At 36.2% G+C, this 19,677-nt stretch overlaps 1 protein-coding gene across 14 annotated transcripts in view; it reads right to left on the bottom strand.

The window, feature by feature from the left end:
- MACC1 (MET transcriptional regulator MACC1) overlaps positions 1–19,677 on the bottom strand; it is a 538,854-nt gene that overhangs the window by 93,393 nt on the left and 425,784 nt on the right. For 8 of the 14 annotated variants that reach the window (XM_053218324.1, XM_053218325.1, XM_053218328.1 and 5 more), the window contains 3 exons: positions 10,766–10,888; positions 7,249–9,290; positions 3,743–3,931 (listed from right to left, as the gene is read on the bottom strand). In XM_053218324.1, coding sequence (XP_053074299.1) covers positions 3,743–3,931; positions 7,249–9,290; positions 10,766–10,880 — 2,346 coding nt within the window. In that variant the 5' untranslated portion in view covers positions 10,881–10,888. Of the gene's footprint in view, positions 1–3,742; positions 3,932–7,248; positions 9,291–10,765; positions 10,889–12,762; positions 19,013–19,677 lie in introns of those variants that run through there. The other 6 variants (XR_008296807.1, XR_008296808.1, XM_053218329.1 and 3 more) reach the window with 4 other exon arrangements.

Genomic DNA, 19,677 nt, shown 5'->3' with positions numbered 1-19,677 from the left:
TATAAAATAATAATGGCCAAAAGTACTCAAGACATACCTGACATACTATTAATAATCTCTTTTCTTTAATTGGATTGCAGCTTGATAAAGATACTAAGGCAAATTTTGGTAGTATCATACAATGGCTTGAAAAAAGAAAAAGAAAAAATGAAATGAGTTGCTTAAACCCCCAGTCCTGACCACACCTCGTGGCACTGCCACTCAGCTACCATGTTGGATTTGGCGTGGGTGGGCAGAGCATAATGGTTAAAGTACAAAGGTCCCAAAGTCAAAGTCTGTGCTCCAAACTTGGTTCCATGACTTCCTAGCTATGTATGTTTAAGCAAGTTACTCAGCCTCTCTATATCTTAGATAGTAGTAATATCTGCCCCAGAAGTTTTTGTTGAAAGGATTAAATAAAGTTAATTTTTTGTAATGCTCCTGGAATAGTGCCTGGAACAGAATAAGAGCCAGATAACTGTCTTTAAGATAAAATAAAAATAGAACAAAAGCAAAGAAGAGAAATAGAAAAAGAATGAAAGTGAGTGAAGAGCCCGATTGTAGACATTGGCACACATAGAGAGAAAATGTTGGAAAGTATGCCCTCTGAGGAAGTGAGATAAAGGAAACAAAAGCAGCATGGGAACCACCAGGCCTTGTTATCTCTGTGCCACAATTCTGGTTCCCTCCTTCTGCATGCCCTACCCAGAACTAGTATCAGTGTGTTTTAAAATCATTTCTTGACTTGTAAATTGATCATTTTTGTGAGTAGTCTCTTTCCTGAGAGAAAAAAAAAAACTGTACAGCTGTTTTTTGTCTTTGTTCTTGTTTTTGTTTTTGTTTTGTTTTGTTTTTCCAGGGGGATAAAACTTAGCATACATTTACCCTTTAGTTTAAGTGGTCTAGACTCCCATAGATTATTTGGAATGGGTTCAGGCCCATGTCATGCATAATTTTCTAAGTATTTAATAACATGAATCACAGCAATGACTGTCAGCATTAGCCACAGTAAATTGAATGATAACCTCCAGAAAGACACCTAGGGACTTTCCTTTCTGTTTCTGAATTTTTATCAACCTTAGACATGCACTTAGTCATTTGTGATTTGGACTGTGCAAAAGTAAATAATGGAAAAGTAGGCTGTTTGTTGGCTTCCATCAAGATTTAGGGAAAGACAAAATATAAACAATCACAATTAGAGAGAAGTTAGATGCTTAACAAACCTGAGAGAATAAAAACTTTCTGGTAAATAATTCTCAAGAAAACCCTTCTAAAAACAAGGCCTTACTAAGAAAAAAAAAAGTCTGGCTTTCAGTTAGGCAACTTTTTTTAAAGAATTATTTTTAGGGGTGCCTGGTTGGCTCAGCTGATAGAGCATCTGACTCTCGTTTTCAGGTCAGGTCATGATCTCATGGTTTGTGAGACTGAGCCTGATCTCACAGTTTGTAAGATCGAGCCCTGTATCTGGCTCTGTGCTGACAGCATGGGGCTTACTTGGGATTCTCTCTCTCTCCCCCCCCCCCCATTTGCACTCTTTCTCTGAAAATAAATAAAATAAACATTTTTTTAAAAAAGAATTATTTTAGAGCAGTTTTAGTTTCACATATATCTAGATTTTGCAGGTAGAGATTTTGCATATATCTCCCACCTATGCATAGGTGCATATGCATATATGCATAGCCTATAGCCTACCCTGTTATCAGCAGCCTCCACCTGAGGGGTATATTTGTTAGAATTGATGAATCTACAATGATATATTATAAATACTCAATGTCTACAGGTAACCTTGGGTTCATTGTATATTCATTGCATATCCATGTGTTGTATATGCTATGAGTTTCGACAAATATAGATATCATTATGATATTATACTGAGTATTTTCACTGCCCTAAAAATCCTTTGTGCTCTGCCTATTCACTTCTCCTTCCTGAAAGTCTGGCAACCCCTGATCTCTCTACTGTCTCCATAATTTTACCTTTTCCAGAATGTCATCTATTTGGTATCATACAGTGTGAAGCTTTTTTTCCAGATTGGCTTCTTTCACTTAGTGATATGTATTTAAAGTTTTCCCATGTCTTTTCATGGTTTGGTAAGTCATTTCTTTTTAGCACTGAATAATGTTCCATTGTCTGGATCTACTAGTTTATTTACCCAGACACCTGTTGGAGGACATCTTGGTTGCTTTCAAGTTTTGGCAATTATGAATAAAGTTGCTATAAACATTCGTGTCCAGGTTTTTGTGTGGACAAAAGTTTTTAACTCTTTTGGGTAAATACCAGCGAGTGTGATTGAGTGATCATAAGTTAAGGGTATGTTTTCTTTGTACGAAACAGCCACAGTGCCTTCCAAAGTGACTGTATCATTTTGCATTCCCACCAGCAATGACTTGGGGCTCCCATTGTTCCACATCCTCCAAAGCATTTGGTGTCATCAGTGTTCTGGATTTTGGCCATTCTAATAGGTGGTGGTATCTCAATCGACAATGTATTAATCAAGTTCACTTAAATATCAGAATAGCATATCCCTCAGAATGTTGTTCTTTTTTTCCTTATTAAAGGTGTGTCATCTTTTAGCTCATTTGGTAAAAACTGATTTGTACATTGTAATGTCCTTCTCAGTATATGGAAGTAAATGTAGTCTATAAGGGGGAAGAATCTAAAAGGGGGGGGGGGAGATGTGTCCTGGATGCTCTTGCCTCAAGTGTCTGTTTGGAGTCCTTGCTGGATAGCCAGGCTCCAGGAACGCTGAAGCTTCCAGTGCAGCTGCTGGGATTTACCTGACTTGATCTGACTCTTCAAGCTTCATGGAAAAGTTGTCTTGTTGTGCTCACCCAGCTGGCATAGTTGCTTCAAAATAAGAAAAAATTCTCAAAAAATTAAAACCCAGCTCTATGCACAAATAGGAAGTGGGGAACAGCTTCTGCCTCCTACCAAGTTATCATCTAATCAGAGAGATAACCTTTCCTTAACTAAAAATATCTTGAAAATGCTTTCACTCATGTGAGAGAAAGACACAGGACATTTTATATGTGCTTATCACTAGAATATTTTCATTTAAGTCAATAAAAATGGATTCTCTTTCTTTATGGTAAATAGAGAAAATATTTACCTAATCTAGGCCTACCAGTGTACATTTGTTTTAATATTAATAAAAACAATATTTGCATGGTAAGTATTTACTTTGTACTAAGTGTTGTTATTCTATATTTGATGTCTATAGTTCTTACTGTATACAAAATTACAAAGGAAATAATGAAGCTCTTAGGTACTTCTAGCTTGCATTGCCAGGCTCTCATTACCAGCAACCCCACAACATCCACCTCCTTAATGTTTGTCACCAAACATTATTTATCATAGGTGACTAAGTCTATAACTGAGGCTGATAAATACTTATTATTATATCCTCCTCCTTTATTCTGATTTGGCCCCATTTCCTCTCTTCAAATTTTATCTGTTCTCTGCCTCAAGTTCTTATAGCCCTGTCTACTCAATGGCTAGCTATCTAATTTGCTCAATTTATTTGCTCAAAGACCATGTTAAAATGCAATCCAATAGGAGAAACATCAATATATTTTAAAGGTTCTCAAGGCCTTTAAGGAGAGATGTAGGTTTAGTTCAGATAATATTGATGATTATAGCTACAGTGACTTCAATTAGTGGGTCCTCTAGGAGACCGCCTCAATGAATCCATGTATACAGATTTACGTTTGATTTCCTTGGTCTGCAATTTTTCACTATTCAATTAGACAAATAGAAATCTTACCTCAACAGCAATACCTCCAGCTTTTCCTCGATGAGGAATTTCATATGCCTCCATCTGTTGCTTTGTGAGTCGCACTAACTTTTCAGCTAGTTCCCTCCAGCCTTTTCCAAGTTTGACAGCTGATGTCAGAATAGCAGCCTCTTGGATGAGCTGTGCTACTAACCCTTGGCAATCCATCTTCAGCAGAGCCTGCAGCAACAATTACACACCATAGTTAAAATCAACTAATTTTGGCTTCCTCCTATAAGTTAATTTTTCATTATACATTCTAGAAACTGGTATCCTCTTTCTCACCACATGTATACTTGAGGTTTCTAAAATTCAAAAAGCTGATTTACTTTTAAGCAAATCCAACCAGCAAAGTACAGAGGATATGACTAGACCAAAATTAGGGGAGAATTAAGCCCAACTCAATTACTAATTATAAGGCCTTGGGTAAACCACTCAACTAATATGTTTCTTTAATATCCTAATTGGAAAAAGAGGAAGTTCAACTAGACACTTCCAAAGATACCCTGAGGTTCTAGCAGTCTATAATTTTTCAACCCAGGAATGATTATTCACTCTACAAAAAATAATTCCTTTCCTTACCAGAGAATTGGCTACAGGATTTTTCTAAAAAAATAAGCATACTAGTGCTGGTAAATATTATTCTATTTTTCCTCAAAATGTGATTTAAAACTTCCCAGAATGATGCCTCTTGCATAAAATAAGATACTCCTACAACTTTGAACAAAGCTATTTATATTTATGACTTAAAAAAAAAATAACTCTCTGCCTTCACCCCCATTGTAATTGTGCTAAATATAAACCATTTAGTATTAAAAACAGTCTTCAACAATGCAAAGTGGAAAACATCAGTTTTCCCTTTCCTCCCTCCCTCCCTTCCTCCCTCCCTCCCTCCCTCTCTCTCTTTTTCTTTCTTTCCTTCCTTCCTTCCTTCCTTCCTTCCTTCCTTCCTTCCTTCCTTCCTTCCTTCTTTCATTTTAATTAGGTGTCTGAGCTTTGTCAATGACCATGCATATTTCAAACAAATCTTTGAGTTTCCCTTTGGCTTGAATATGTTTTTTAAAATAGGATTAAATCTATCTATCTATCTCTTTTCAAATAAGCAAATAAACATAGTAGTGCCTCATCATTTAACAGCATTTCAAAGTTTTATCTATCACTATGAAACAATAAGTAAAAATGAATGGCCAGGTAAGGCAACTAGTAAAGTCCATGGAGTGTTCATTCCTACGGAAGCATCAGAAAGACCACCCGTGGTTTTTATACATTGACTGTATTCATCCTTACATTTATGGTGAGGAGCTAGGACCTCAGGGAAAAGCAGTACTGAGCTAGCAGGCCCCTGAAGATGATTTTAGTAAGTTATGGAATGGTTTTAGCAATGCTTATTCCAGGTTCTTGCTTTAAGGAAAAGAAATTTACACTTGGAGTTACATAATCTGAGTTTAAAATCCAATTCCACAAAGTATAGGCCTTTAGATAAATAACAAAATATCTCTGTTTAGTGATTTTTAAAATGGATACAGTGGTGATATCACCTTCTGTAGCTGCCCATAAACTTTATGAAAATCGAGTCAGATACTCAGGTACTTTAGGAATTGTCAAGTACATAAAGACAACCAGTCTCAATGTCTAAGATATGACTAAGGGTTTTAGAACCCACAATCTTTATTATTTCCCTTCAAGCTACTCCAAATTAATATACAATCCAAGAGAAACATGTACTTGTTATGCAAATAAGGTTTCAAGATATGGCCTCTATACTCCTTCCATACAGAAATCCTGAAGCCTCTGCTCAGGCACAGCATGAGTTTTTAGGAACTACTCCCTTGAATGAGTTCTTCATCAGCACTGTTTAGGTAGTCACCAAAGCCACTAAATTCATTAGCATACACCAATATAGTGTAGATATGATGAGGCTTAAACTTCCAGACCACCTGACTCTTTTTTTTTTCCATTAAGAGAAACAAAAACAGCAATTTTCAATTCAAGATTTTATGGGTCCACGCTGAACGTGAACTAAGGCAGAGGTAATGAAAGGTAATGAATCACTGCAAAATGCACATGCAGCTTCAACCAGGTAGATCAGCCAATGACTCTAAATGGCTAGATTGAGAATGTGGCACACCATCATAAAACTATCCACTTAATGACTGAATATTGGGGCTTTCAAAATTTAACCTTCTCAGTATCACTGTTGAATCAAAAAAATTATAAAGAAAAGAAAATGTTTTATATATACTATTTCTTTATTGTTAATGTCACAGAATAAATTCCTCTCTAAAAACCTCTCTCCTCCATGTGCACCTTGATTAAAGCTTTTGTCCTCTCTATCAACCTGCCTGTATAATCTTACTCATCTCTCCTAAGGACCAGTTATAATGGTATTTACTACACAGACCAATATACATATTCACACAAACTTTTAACACACACACACACACACACACACACACACACATTTATAACTGTTTTAGGAAAGTATAGTGGTTTCAAATGTGGCTTTGGAGCCAGAAAGGTCTCAAGTCCCCTGTTGATACTAACCAACTGTGGGGTCTTGGGCAACTCTGCCAGCCTCCCAAAACTCAGTTTCCTCTGTTGGTACAATGAGGACACCAGCTAGCTATACTTACTCCATAGAGTTTATGGCTGAGATAGTGTGTATAGGGAGTTCAGCATAGGGCCAAACACATAGATAACCCTACAGGAGTGTTAGCTATCATTATTATTATATAAATTCATATTTTAGCTAATTTTAGGAATATATTCTTGATTTCTCTTTTTATTTTTATAAAATACTGAATCTCTGTTTTAAAGGCAAGACAGTTTATCTACTTTGTATCTCTCCATTGAGCCTGTATTACTCCATTGAGTAAATACTATGTCGAAAAAAAAAAAAAAACAACGATCCTGAGAGTTCTATTAAAACATGAGGATTAAGAAGAGAATTAGCAATATCATTTTTTGGCTTATGATGCATTGCATACGAAAAATGTCAAATTGATAATATGAAGGACATTGATGGTACGGGTTTTTTAAAATTCTGATGATATGTTTTAAAAGCAATGCTGAAAATTAAAAAAAAAACACTAAATAGTGGACAGATAGCAATGGACAAGTTAATCAATCTTGTTTCAGATTGTTTTTATTTACTTTCATCTTATTGAAGCTTCTCTGATATTTTAAGAGCTATTCAACTACTTGAGAGAGGAGAAGAGATCTCTTAACTGTTACATTCTAACACAAACAGAATCTTTAATCTTCCTTTGAAGGATGATCCTCTGGAGCCTAGTTTCTGGGAAAATCACTCTTGAATTTTAAAACTTAGAAATCAATTATATTATCTTGTAAGAAAATCTCTATATTTGCTATAACGTGACTTCAGTTTATTTGAGACTGCTGAGAGTTTTGTTAAGTTCATATGTTTGGTTGTAAATATTGCTAAGTTAATAAAGTTCTCTATGGTAAACATATTACTGTGATCAAGGAATACTCACCACAATAAGTTCATAAAGAAACTTCCTGGTGTGTCTAGCTGCATGGCAATCTTCCTTTAACTTCTTTACAACATAGGAAACCTTTTCCGATTCTTTGTCTGCTTGTATTTGATCAAAATCTTCTAGTGCCAGATGTGAGTAACCCAAGACATCGGCTAAAGCTTTCCAATCGTAAACTTTTTCTGACACCAAGGTCAATACAACTGAGTAGATGTATGTCAGTTTTTTAAAGGGTAGGGTAATTTGTTCAAGAAGATTTCTGGTTGTGAAGACATTATCTGACATAGATATTACTTGTTCCTTGGCAATCACCTTGATATTTTTGCAATGTATAAGTCCAACCTTACCTCTCAAGATTCCCACATACCATTCTTTCACTTTGGACTGCCCAATAGCTTTTACCTTACCCTCTCCAAGAAGAGCTACTGTGTCCCCTTTGAAATATTCAAGTAAGTAGTCAATCTTTTTTTGCCTTAGCACTGTCTTCAAGGTTACCCCATAGTTGGTGAAGCTCATTTTTTTGTCCTGAAATGTGGGATATTTAACACACACAGTTGGTAACAATGGAGCAGACCTGATTTTCTTCTCTTCCTGCAAATTACCTGGCAGATTTGAGAGCCTTTTTAGGCTAGGAGCTGGATCAGGTGTAGTGATAAAGAACTGTGTAAGTGCTGTACCATTGGGAGGCTCCACCTGAACACGGAAAACAAACAAGTGCATTTCTCTGGAGTCAACTAAGGAAAATAAAAATTGTTGATTAACTACTTCACCTGCTTGCAACTGCTTTTGTTTAATTTCTTTCCTTTCTCCTTCTGCCTTCACTTCAAAATCAGGATCACATGAAAAAACAGAAACATTTAAATCTTGTGGCTTGTCAAGGAAGAATGAATGCTTCCCCCAAAGCTGAAACACAACCGGAGATGTGTTTTTACCACCCTTCTTAATATCAGAGATTGTAAGCTTTCCTGGCATATAACTGTGTCCACAAACTATAAAAATAGCAGTGAAACTGGGATGAATATATCTGGGCCCATAAATTCCAACTGACGTGGTTTTGTGGATACAATCCCAAATGGTGGCAGCTGGTGACTGAGTAGCTTTAATTTGTGCAGCAACCACTAGATACATCACCTGGCTCAAGTCTATTAGCTTGACTTGAATAATGTCTTCATAAATATAGCAGTTGTTTAACACTTTGAAAGGGCCTTCTTTACCCAAGCTGTGTAAACATACCATTTCTGTCATGACTTGGCTGAAAGGATCCTTTCTCACTTCAGCCCCTATTTTCATCTCCAGCAAAATGGCTTCCATTGTGTTAAGGTTGCCTAACATGATTTCCAACAGTGGGCTTACGGTGCATGAAAGATCATGGTTAAGCGTTTGTGGAGGTTCAAGAAAAGCCCTTAGAGATACCTCTTGGAATTCTCCCACAGCTACATGGCCTTGGGGTACATGAACAGTGATATCTGATTCAGGTAATTGTACTGATCCTCCTTGGTGGCTTAATTTACAAACTGTCACAGTCTCTGCAACTTGTGTTTGGGCCCATCCAGGACTCTGATTAATTATATTCAAATCCAGGCAGGAACGGGCCAGCTGGCGCTGACTTAACCAAGCCATTTTATAAGCCTCTCTGTCATTCTGAAGCCATTCTAAGTCTTGTTCTAGTATCTGGTCAGAGTTATGTATATTCTGATGGGCATGTGCTGTGTCATCTAAAATGTCCAAAAGTTCTGAAACACTTTTAGATCTTCCAGCTTTCCGTGGGGAAGACTGCCTAAGCAACTGATGCACATCCAGTTCATCGCCAGAGGAATCAAAAGAATTTCCGATTTCTATTTCTCTAAAAAAGAGAAAAGGATCTTCCTTCAAGATGGAAATATTGTCTCTCTTCTGGTTATTTCTTAGCTGAGTTATGTCATCCAAAAATGGGTTAGAAGCAGACAATTCATTCCAGAATGGATTTGTAATTTTGGAAGCACTATTGCCATGACAGGTGAAAGCATCTGGCCAATTGAGAAGAAATCCTGGGTCTGGACGTTCTTGTTATTTAGACAAAAACAAAGCAAAACAAAGATGAAGTGGCGTTCTGAGACACAACCAAGAGTAATTTTCACTATTGCTTAACAATTCAAGACTCTTTAGTTTGCTTTTCGATCTCCAGTGTAACAGCTACTACAAAATTAATGTTAAATTTGCTCAAATTTTGATGTTACAGGAAAAGAGAAACTGTCCTGCCAGTTTATTTTTTACCATGTAAATGTTATTTTACCTTAAGTCACTATAATTTACAAATAAGTGCTCAAAAATTTATCCAGTAATCAGTTGAACACATTTCCTTGAAAATTACCCAGACTACCTACACTTATGCATTATTGTTTTATGTTTTATTTTCACAAAATAAAACCCCTGAACAAACAGAATAATTCAGTCAACTATCCAGATTTTTCTAAACACTGAATATTTGGTCTCAATATACCTAGATTATTCATTTGATGTTTTTTTCTTTTCTGATAATATTCCATATGTAAAAATATCAAATGCATCTGTTAACGGCTAAAGCAATTTTGTATTTAAAATTTAAAAAACAATATGCCAAATTAAATAGTAATGCATGTCTTAGGTTATTTCCTGATAACTGCACTGATGAATTTTAATAATGTTCAAGTTTTTTCCAGAAAAATAAACATTTCATGACAATAAATATTGAAAAATTGGTCACCATTAGATTTACTATTTGAAAGGATTCGTTGAACTTTTCCAAGTTTAAAATGACTAAGAACAGGCTTACCACTATGAAATGAAAACATGTTATTTCTTTGGAAAGTAGTTTAAGAATCACCACCACATTAAAATATTTACACATGAACCGTAAGGAATTTCTATATATCTCACAAATATTAAAGTCATTTTTTAATGATTAGAGTAACTCATACTTGGTCATTTCCCAATAAATACTGGTAACGATTCTGTGGACTTGGTGAAACTAGTACTGCTTTCAAGAAAATGAAAGCCAAATGGCCAGCCAAAATTGGAAAATGAGTTCAAGTAAACAGTCAGACTTTTTTGTTTAATATGTATACAGCTATATCTTGATTGAAATGAGTTTCCAGTATCACATATTAAAAATTAGAAGATGCACTTGAACAATAAAAATTGCATTTCTCTTATTTCCTTGTTGCTTCAACCTGGTTTCATCTCTCTTAAAACTTACTCTTCCTCTGAAGATCAATTCAACTCTTTTATTCTCCATAAAGATTTTCTAGCACACTCCAATCTCTAGAGATCTCTTTAGCCTCCAAATTCATTATATGTACCAGAAATATCATTCACTTAATAATGAAGTTTTGCCTTCTCATAAAATTTACATAATCTGTTGCCTGGGCTATTTCGTTTTGCTCATCTTTTTAATGATAGTGTATTTCTATAATAATTTTATAATTCTTTTAATCTTTTGTAGCTCTTCTCAGAGGTATCCCTCTAATAGTTATTGGCAATGGGTAAAATACTTAAGTACCTGTAATATGGAAATTTCTTGAGGATTTTTGATCTTCCATGTCACATAAATTTCCCTCAGACTTACTTCGTGAAATCCTTCCTGACCAAAAATGGGCTCTTTCATTGGTTAACATTTTCCCACCTAGACAATAAACAAACAAACAAACAAACAAACAAACAAATAAATATTTTACAAGTATACATGTACAAGGTGGCCGAGAAACTAAATTTAAAGTATTCACATACCCTTAAATAGAAACTTTCATATAACAATACTCTACATAGGTCCTCTATTTCTGGTAGGATGCTGGATTAGATATCCTGAAATATATATTAGTACTTCTCTGAAAAATGCTCAGATTCTAAACTAAAATGTATTACTGATCCCATAAAAAAAAAAGTAATTAATGAAAATCCCAAAGACAAGAGAAAAGGAATAGTAAGTTGAAACTTCAATAAATCGGAAATCCCTGTTTGGTGATTGGAGGACAAACATTCACAAAACTGGAAAATCTCCCCTAAATTCTATACATTCAGTGCAGTTCCAAGGGAAATCACAAGATGTTATGTATGTGTATGTGTTTGTAACTTCTTAAGCTTTTTAAAAAATTTCTACAGAAAAGCAAAGGGCTAATATTCAAGACAATCCAGAAAAATAACAGAATGGAAATGAAGTGTGCCACCGGATATTAGCACTTACTATCAATATGTGCTAAGTGAGACAATGTGAAATTGGAAGAGAAATAAACTAAGGACATACAATAACCCTAGAACAGACCCATCCCCACACAAAAACTTGCTATATGACAGAAGTGGCCACTCAGAGCAGTGTAGAAATGGTGGGTTATTCAATAAATGGTAAAGATACAATTTGTTTTCATGCTTAAACAAAATTACTTTGATTATACAAAAATCATTTCTAAGACATTTGAAGACTGAAAAGCAAAACTTGAAAACTTGAAAATAGAGTCTAAAGAATTATCTTTACATTTTCTGAGAAGTAGATAATTTCTAGGCAAAGAACAAACACACAAAATGCAAACCATATTAAAAAAGAATGAGAAGGGCACCTGGGTGGCTCAATCAGTTAAGCAACCAACTCTTGGTTTTCGGCTCAGGTCATGATCCCAGGGTTGTGAGATTAAGCTCTGCTTTGGGATCTGTGCTAGGTGTAGAGCCTGTGTAAAATTCTCTCTCTCTCTCTCTCTCTCTCTCTCTCTCTTTCTCTGCCCCACCTGCTTGTGCATGACACACACACTCGTTCTTTCTCTCTCTCTCAAAAAAAAATTTTAAAAGAATGAAAAGTCCTATAGATCAAAAAACATCATTTACAAAACATAACAATATAAGCCAAAAAGTGGGAGAAGATATTTCCATTACATATGACTGAAAAAAGCAAAAAAGGATTGGATTGTAAAAGACTCCTACAAATTAATAAGCAAAATAAAAACAAAATTATAGACAATTTTGAAAAGACCTGAACAAGCATTTCTTTAAAAAGTAAACACAAATGATCTCCAAATATATTAAAATATGCTCAATTTATTGGAAGCCAGAGGAATTCTAAGTGAGACCACTTAAGGTACAATTATACCTATCAAATTTGCCAAAATTTAAAAACCTGCAACACCAATTATTGGCAATGAGGTGGAGAAAATGGGAACTCATGTACACTGTTAGTGGAAGTGTCAATTGGTATAATCACTTAAAAATCAATCTGGCATTATCTAGGAAAGATGCTTACAGCCTAGTACCCAGCAATTCCTATCTCAGTTGTTTTGTTCTAGTACATTTGTTGTAGTAAAACCTTGAATATGCACATCAGAACAGAAATACATGAATGTTCATTGTATTAACAAAAAACTGGAATCATCCCAATTATCCTTTGCCATATGAATAGATAAATAAATATGGTGTTTTAATTCAATGAAGTACCGTGCAACTATGAAAACAGGAGAATTGCAATTAAAAGCATCGGTATATACTAACTGGAAGCATCCCATTGCTGTGACTCACCCTTCTTCACATACATGTTATCTCTTTGTCCCATGACAACACTGAAAAATAAATATCTTCAGTAAGATTTTAGAGTACAAAAATGAATCTCAGCAACGGAACATAACTGGCCTACGAGGTCAAACAGCTGGTGAGTAACTGACCCTGACATAATTCTTCATTCACATTACTGCTACTCCATAAATTCCGTGACCCAGGATGCATACGCCCCTTCTCAGACTCGAGGTTCCCACTACTACATTCTCAGACTATCCCACTTTCTAATTCAAACTGCTAGTCATGCTAAACTTTTACTTCTTCTTCTCCTTTAGGCATTAACCACATCTCCTTCACCTTTAACTATGTTTGTCATACTCTTCTTTCAAGTTCCTGACATTTTATTTCAAAGAAATTCGTTCTATTTTTGAAAGGAATCAAAAGCCGTTTCTGGTATCAAGAAAATAATGAACAAAATTAAATGAAGAAAGAAGAGGAAAGGGCAGGGAAAGGAAAGAAAAGAAGGGGGAAAACATGTTTTCCAAACATAGTGGATAAACAAATGCAAAAATTATCTCATAATGTGGCATACTTAAAAAATTCAAATGGTGAAATAACAATTTTTCCCCTGATAGGCAAAACTGCATGGAAAGTTGGGGTGAAAAGCCAAACTGCGCAATATGCAATTTAAACTGAAGTCTCAAGTTTCCTGGCAGATCTTCAAAATTCTCTGGTTGATTTTACCAAATACAGTGTCAAAAACTAAAGTCCTTGGCACACCATAGGTAGCCAAAACTTTAGAATAGAAAACGAAGTACACATCCTTGAGCAACATTGAGCAAATCAAATTAAAATGAGAAAAAAAATCCTTACATGAACAAGTATTTTTTAAAAAGATAAAGTACATTTTAAATGGAAAATCAATGTAGACAGAAAGCTCCCTAGACCCCTTAATTTCTTGTAGAGGAAAGAGCAGAAAGGAACAATTTATATCCAGGATTCCTTCAAAGCTAACAACCCTTAGTGTAGAAAATAGTTAATAACCTAGAATAATGCAGTTAAAAGTCCTCAACAACCTAAGAATCAGAATGGTGACTTATGCACCTATGGTCCTGGAGGATCATAACATTTCAGAAACAAAGGCACAAGGTGGTCATTAGCTGGAATTCTTTGTGAGGTAGCCCTCTTCTCCAAATGCTCAAGTAAATCTTCGCTGTCCTTTAAACCAGTGGTTCTATACCTCAGTGGTACCAGAATCACCTGGAAGGTTTGATCAAACACAATTTGCTGGACCTACCCTATATTTCTGATCCAGAAGGGCTGGGGAGGCACCTGAGAATTTGCATTTCTAACAAAGTGGCCAAGTGATGTGATGCTGTGGCTCTGGGTTGGGAGAGAGGGGCACATTTCGAGAACTACATTCTAAAAACCACCATGCTAAATTCTTTCCAAATAGATTTCTCCTTATTCTCTGCCTGTTCCCACTATCCTCCAACAAATCTTCCTTCTCTCAATCTTTTTGTTTACACACACACACACACACACACACACACCCCATGTCTTACAGGGCTTCACCCTATGAGTTTGTTCTATGAATACAGGGAGGAGAGGTGGTGTACAGGAAAAGCCTTTGACTAAAATGACCATGATGGTGACATGTTGAGGTCAGTGCTTGTTTACACAGGTGCAAATAGCACTTGCCATATTTATCATTCCCCTGTGTTTTCTTACAATTAAATGTCATACTCAATGGCAATTGCTTTCTTAAAAGGGGATTTTTTTAAAAAAAATTTTGTCTAAAGAAGCATGAGTCAATCTTGGCTAGAATGAGTAAGTGGGAAAAGAGCAGTCTACTACTCACTTAATTGGGGACATATTCTTGTCAAACATGCCTTTTACAACACACTTATTCTGATTTACATGATGCATTATTCTTTTCTTAAGAAGCCAATGCACAAAGTTTTGCTTTACATTTATTTTACTATTTAAACTAGGCCTTAAGCACCTGGGACTATTTGCCAACTGTACACCTTAGCAAAAGATCCCAGAAAATTTTGGGGGGCAGAGAGGAACATTTGCAAAAGAGTAGCCAGGGAAGCAATATCATTTAAAGGAATTATTCCTTCATTTTTCAATGTTTATTTATTTTTGAGAGATAGAGTGTGTGCACATGCAGGGGAGGGGCAGAGAGAGAGGGTGAGAGAGAATCCCAGGCTGTCTCTGCACTGTCAGTGTAGAGCTTGATGTAGGGCTCAATTCCACGAACTGTGAGATCATGACCTGAGCTGAAATCAACAGTCGGATGCTTAACTGACTGAGCCATCCAAGTGCCCCTAAAAGAGTAATTTCTTTAAAATGTGTTTCTTTGTTGGGTTAAACAGGTGATGGGGATTTAGGAGTGCCCTTGTCATGACGAGCACAGGCAAGAATTGTTTAAATACTTTACTGTACACCTGAAACTAATATAACACTGTAAAAATATGAAGTTATGCTCATACCAAAGAAAGTAAAATATAACATGTTCCTGTGAAGTGCTTATAGTAGCTATTATATAGTGAAAATTGCTACTTGTAGCCACTTAGTAGGTTCAAAGTATTTTCTAACTATTCCTTGAACACCTCAGATCTCCTTTACATGTTTCCATGTTTTGTTCTGTATTTAACTCTTGGACTATGTGGTATTAAAAATATTTTCATGCGGTGCCTGGGTGGCTTAGTTGGTTGAGCATCCGACTTTGGCTCAGGTCATGACCTCATAGTTCATGAGTTTGAGCCCCATGTCGGGCTCTGTGCTGACAGCTCAGAACCTGGAGCCTGCTTTGGATTCTGTGTCCCCTCTCTCTCTGTCCCCCAAGCTCACACACATTCTCTCTCTCAAAAATAAATGAACATAAAAAATTAAAAAAATATAAAGGTAGGGAAATAGAGGCTCACAGAGTTTATTTGCCCAATATTAGGCAGGTACTAAGCACCAGGGCTAATGGTTGAACACAGGGATATCAGACTCTGGAGAACAAGCTTTGGAACTCTACTCTGTGATTCCTACCCATTGGTCAGACCTTCCCTTCCAGTGGAAGTGAGACCTGAGACTATGCCCTGGGTTTGTTGCTGGAGAGTAGCATCAAGCCTTTATTTTAATCCCCGAGACCTTCACCAAGTTCACAGCAGGACCCACATCATGAGTATGTGACCTGTGTGGCCACACAGAGCCCCACTCTCAGGAGGTCTTCATGCTTAACAGAAGCTCTGCTATTTAAATCTTAAAATATATAATATGTTTTGAGCAAGAGTCTTCCTATTTTTATTCTGGACTGGGCACTGCACTTACATAGCCAGTCCTGGTTCATAGAGTTGGCAACCCTTAGCCTTCAGACCCAAAGAAATAACTGTATTTGTAAGTTACCATGAAGAAAGGAAAAGTACTATTTTAGATAAAGGATGTTCATTTTACAGATGATAAATATGAGCAGCAAGAGACTAAAATGAGCTGCTCAAAGTAGCAGGTTCATCACTGGCCAGTTCAGGACTCAAATTGTCATCTCCTAATTTGAACTCTATAGGGAAAAAAAGGAGGGTATAAAAATAGTTCTACCTATTTTGATGGATGCTATGACTTAAAAATGAGATCCTTTTAAGTTTTGGTGCTATGTAATGTCAAAAGTAATAGTAGTATAGATTTTAAGACCTCAAAGCAAAAAATGATAAACGTTTTAACTCAATGAGAGTGAAATAAAGTGGCCCTAACCTCATGCTCCTCCTGTATCATACCTCCTACGAAACAAAGAGTCTTTGAATATGACTTTTAGGCCAAGGCAAGAGAGAACCAAATCCATAGGTAGGGTCAGCCCTCTATATCCTGACTTTACTTCGGTCTCACAGCATCTCTTCTTCCACCACACAGAGCACAACCAACATCCAAAAACACAGGTAAGGGATCTTTTGAAAGTTCAGGGGATACTCCATGGATATCGAAGTGCTTAAGGGAGTATTACAGGCTTCTGATAAATATTCATTGTAAATCAGGAATCTTTTAATAATGACCTAAGCATATAACTGATGATCAGTAGATATATTTTTAACTTGAATATTCGTTTTCATTATATTCATTTTAAGGATGCACACACACACAACCACACACACATATACCTTTCTTTGGTTTAAAAACAATTTGAAAATGCTTACAAATACTCAAAAAACATGGTGTGTTTAAACAACAAGCAAGTGTATATTATTCTTCAGTGAGAAAGTAAAAAAAAAAAAGTGATTTGGGTGACAGTTGCAGAGAGTTAGTAGGAAACCCAAAATAAATAACTATGAACATCATGCTTTAAGTTCCATTTATTGCTAGCATCAGCCACAAATTTGGCTCTCACTTTCTCAAAGAGATCACAGCAGGGAATACATTGTTAGTTACAAGCCTCACAGTGACCATACCATACAAATAAACCACTTGGCAGAAGCACCAGCCTCACCAGGACTGCTGGGAACAGTATCCTCACCCTGTCTTTTATCCTGTATTCAGCACTGGGGTCTCTTTCATGGAACTCTTTCTTAATGTGTCCTGATGGCATTTTGCCCAAGGTCAATGGGGTCAAATCAGATGGAAAGTAGCAGATCCAGCTAAGCAGCTATCTGACGCCTTAACCAGATACAAAAATACATCTTAGGTTACAAAAAGACAGGATAGATCATCTGATCTGGTAAAACCCACCATATTTAGTTCTTTCAACTGAGTTTCTGTTTCTAGTTCTTAATCCACATGGAGTTAGAGGTTCTAGCTCTTGATGAGGACTGAGAGCAGCACTTTCTCTTGAAGATCCAAACAATCAACTCAGTTAAAAATGAGAGTTACATTCTTCTGAAAATTGAGACAAATAGCTCAAATGTAGGCCTGAACAGATCATTCTACCTCTGTATCTGGTGGCTGTGACATGGGCTGAAATGTTCCCCAGAACACAATTGTGTTATTGCTCTCCCACAAAAGTATATGGGTACTTTCTAAGTCACAGAGCAAGGCTTTAGTATTTTCATTGTGGAAACACTTAATAAATTTGTTATCAAATTCCCCCTGTTGTCATATAATAGTCTCAGTGATGTGCCTCTCAAGTTTAAGTTTAAACTTGATGTATGCTCCTAGCAAACCTTCAAAGATAAACTACCTGTAAAACCTGTCCCTAGTAACAGAACAAGTTCAATTGTTGAGCAAGTTCTTGGATACAAGAACTGTGTAACAGTGACCCTAAGACTCTTTTTCTTGCACCCATCAGTGCAAGAAAAGCTTCCTAGCTTGTATTTTTCAAAAGATACAGAGATCAACTCGTGGTTCAAAAGGGGTGGAACCACAGTCAGATTTTAAAGGTAGCTAATGAAGCTGAACCTGTAATACCCTTGTTTGCAAAGCCCTTTGCAAGGCCCTGGGCATAATTCCGTCTTTTTTTTTTTTTTTTTTTTTTTTTGTAAGCTTCATATCCTACAAAACTCCATCATTTAATAGAATATTTGACATTGTGAGATCTCACTGTTTTTCACCTATCAACAGTATTTGTTTTTCTGTTTCTTATATATAAATGCTTTTTGGCAAAGTGCAGAGAATACAGGCTTTGTAATTAGAATTCTCTTGTTTTAGACCCTGGGTATAAACTTGAGAAAGTTACAGAACATTTCTGTGGGGTTATTTATCATCTGTAAAAAAAAACAATAGCAAGAATTACATTACTATGTATTACTTCTATTATTCTATAATGAGCCCACAATCTTCACAGGGCAGCTTTAATAGTCAAATGGAATACCGTATAAAAAGTGGCACAACCAGCTGATTCCGTTGTCTTTCTTTTCCTCTAATTTCTCCCTTCTATTATTCCTGAGCATGTAGAAACAAGTTCTCCCACTGGACCCACTTGAGAAGCTTGGGTTCCTCTCCCTCAGATGGCTTGAGACACTGACCTCACTCCCTAGAAGAAAAAAATAAAAACTAGTGACCAGTTGTATCTTGGGGCTCAATCGTCTCTTCTTCACTCTCCATAGAGGATTTTAACAGCTATTTTCTTTCTTTCTTTTTTAATAATTTTTTAAAATATTTATTTATATTTGAGAGATAGAGGAGAGAGACAGTGCATGAGCAGGGGAGAGGCAGAGGGGAGGGAGACAGAATCTGAAGCAGGCTCCAGGCTCTGAGCTGTCAGCACAAGAGCCCAACACGGGGCTCGAACCTACAAGCCATGAGATCATGACCTGAGCCAAAGTCGGACGCTTAACCACTGAGTCACCCAGGCACCCCTATTTTCATTGCTCCTGCCAGAAAGAGTGCTAGGTTTCTGACAACAGAGGCACTAGGGTATGGTGGAAACAATACAGATTTCTAAAGTAGACAGATGGGTTCAAAACAAAGCTTACAAATGAATACAGTGGTCTGAGCATCACTTTTTCTCATTGATAGAGTGCAAAAATATAGATTTTAAGTAGTTGTCATAATGGCATGTGAATTACATCTCAATAAAGCTTTATTTTTTAAAGCTGTTGTGCAAATCAAATACCACAAATCTCCAATTAAAACTAATCACTGTTTAACATGATAGTTCTTGTTTGTTTTATTTTCTCACATCTGTGTCATTTCTCTTGGTTTTATGAAGTAAGAGTGGCTACTGACAAAGATACTTAAGGAATATTGGAAAAGAGAGAACAATAAAGGGACCGTGGAAGTTTAACTGCCATGTTAGCTTAATTGATTATTCAACCTGATAATGCTCTTTTCACCTCTCTAAAGAGAATAATTGGAAAAATACTCTATTATTTTCCAACTAGAGTTTATCAATCCCTTTTCAACAAAAATCTAACGTTTTTCAGCTACCCGTTGCCCCAATGTTATTGGACAGAATTAATTATAAGATTCCCAACATTCCTTGCCAAAAGAAAAACACCCTTTGACAAACATTTTGTGTAC

Source organism: Acinonyx jubatus, chromosome A2, assembly GCF_027475565.1.
Source record: "Acinonyx jubatus isolate Ajub_Pintada_27869175 chromosome A2, VMU_Ajub_asm_v1.0, whole genome shotgun sequence".
In the NCBI taxonomy this organism is placed as follows: domain Eukaryota; kingdom Metazoa; phylum Chordata; class Mammalia; order Carnivora; family Felidae; genus Acinonyx; species Acinonyx jubatus.
This window is presented reverse-complemented; position numbering and strand designations above follow the sequence as displayed.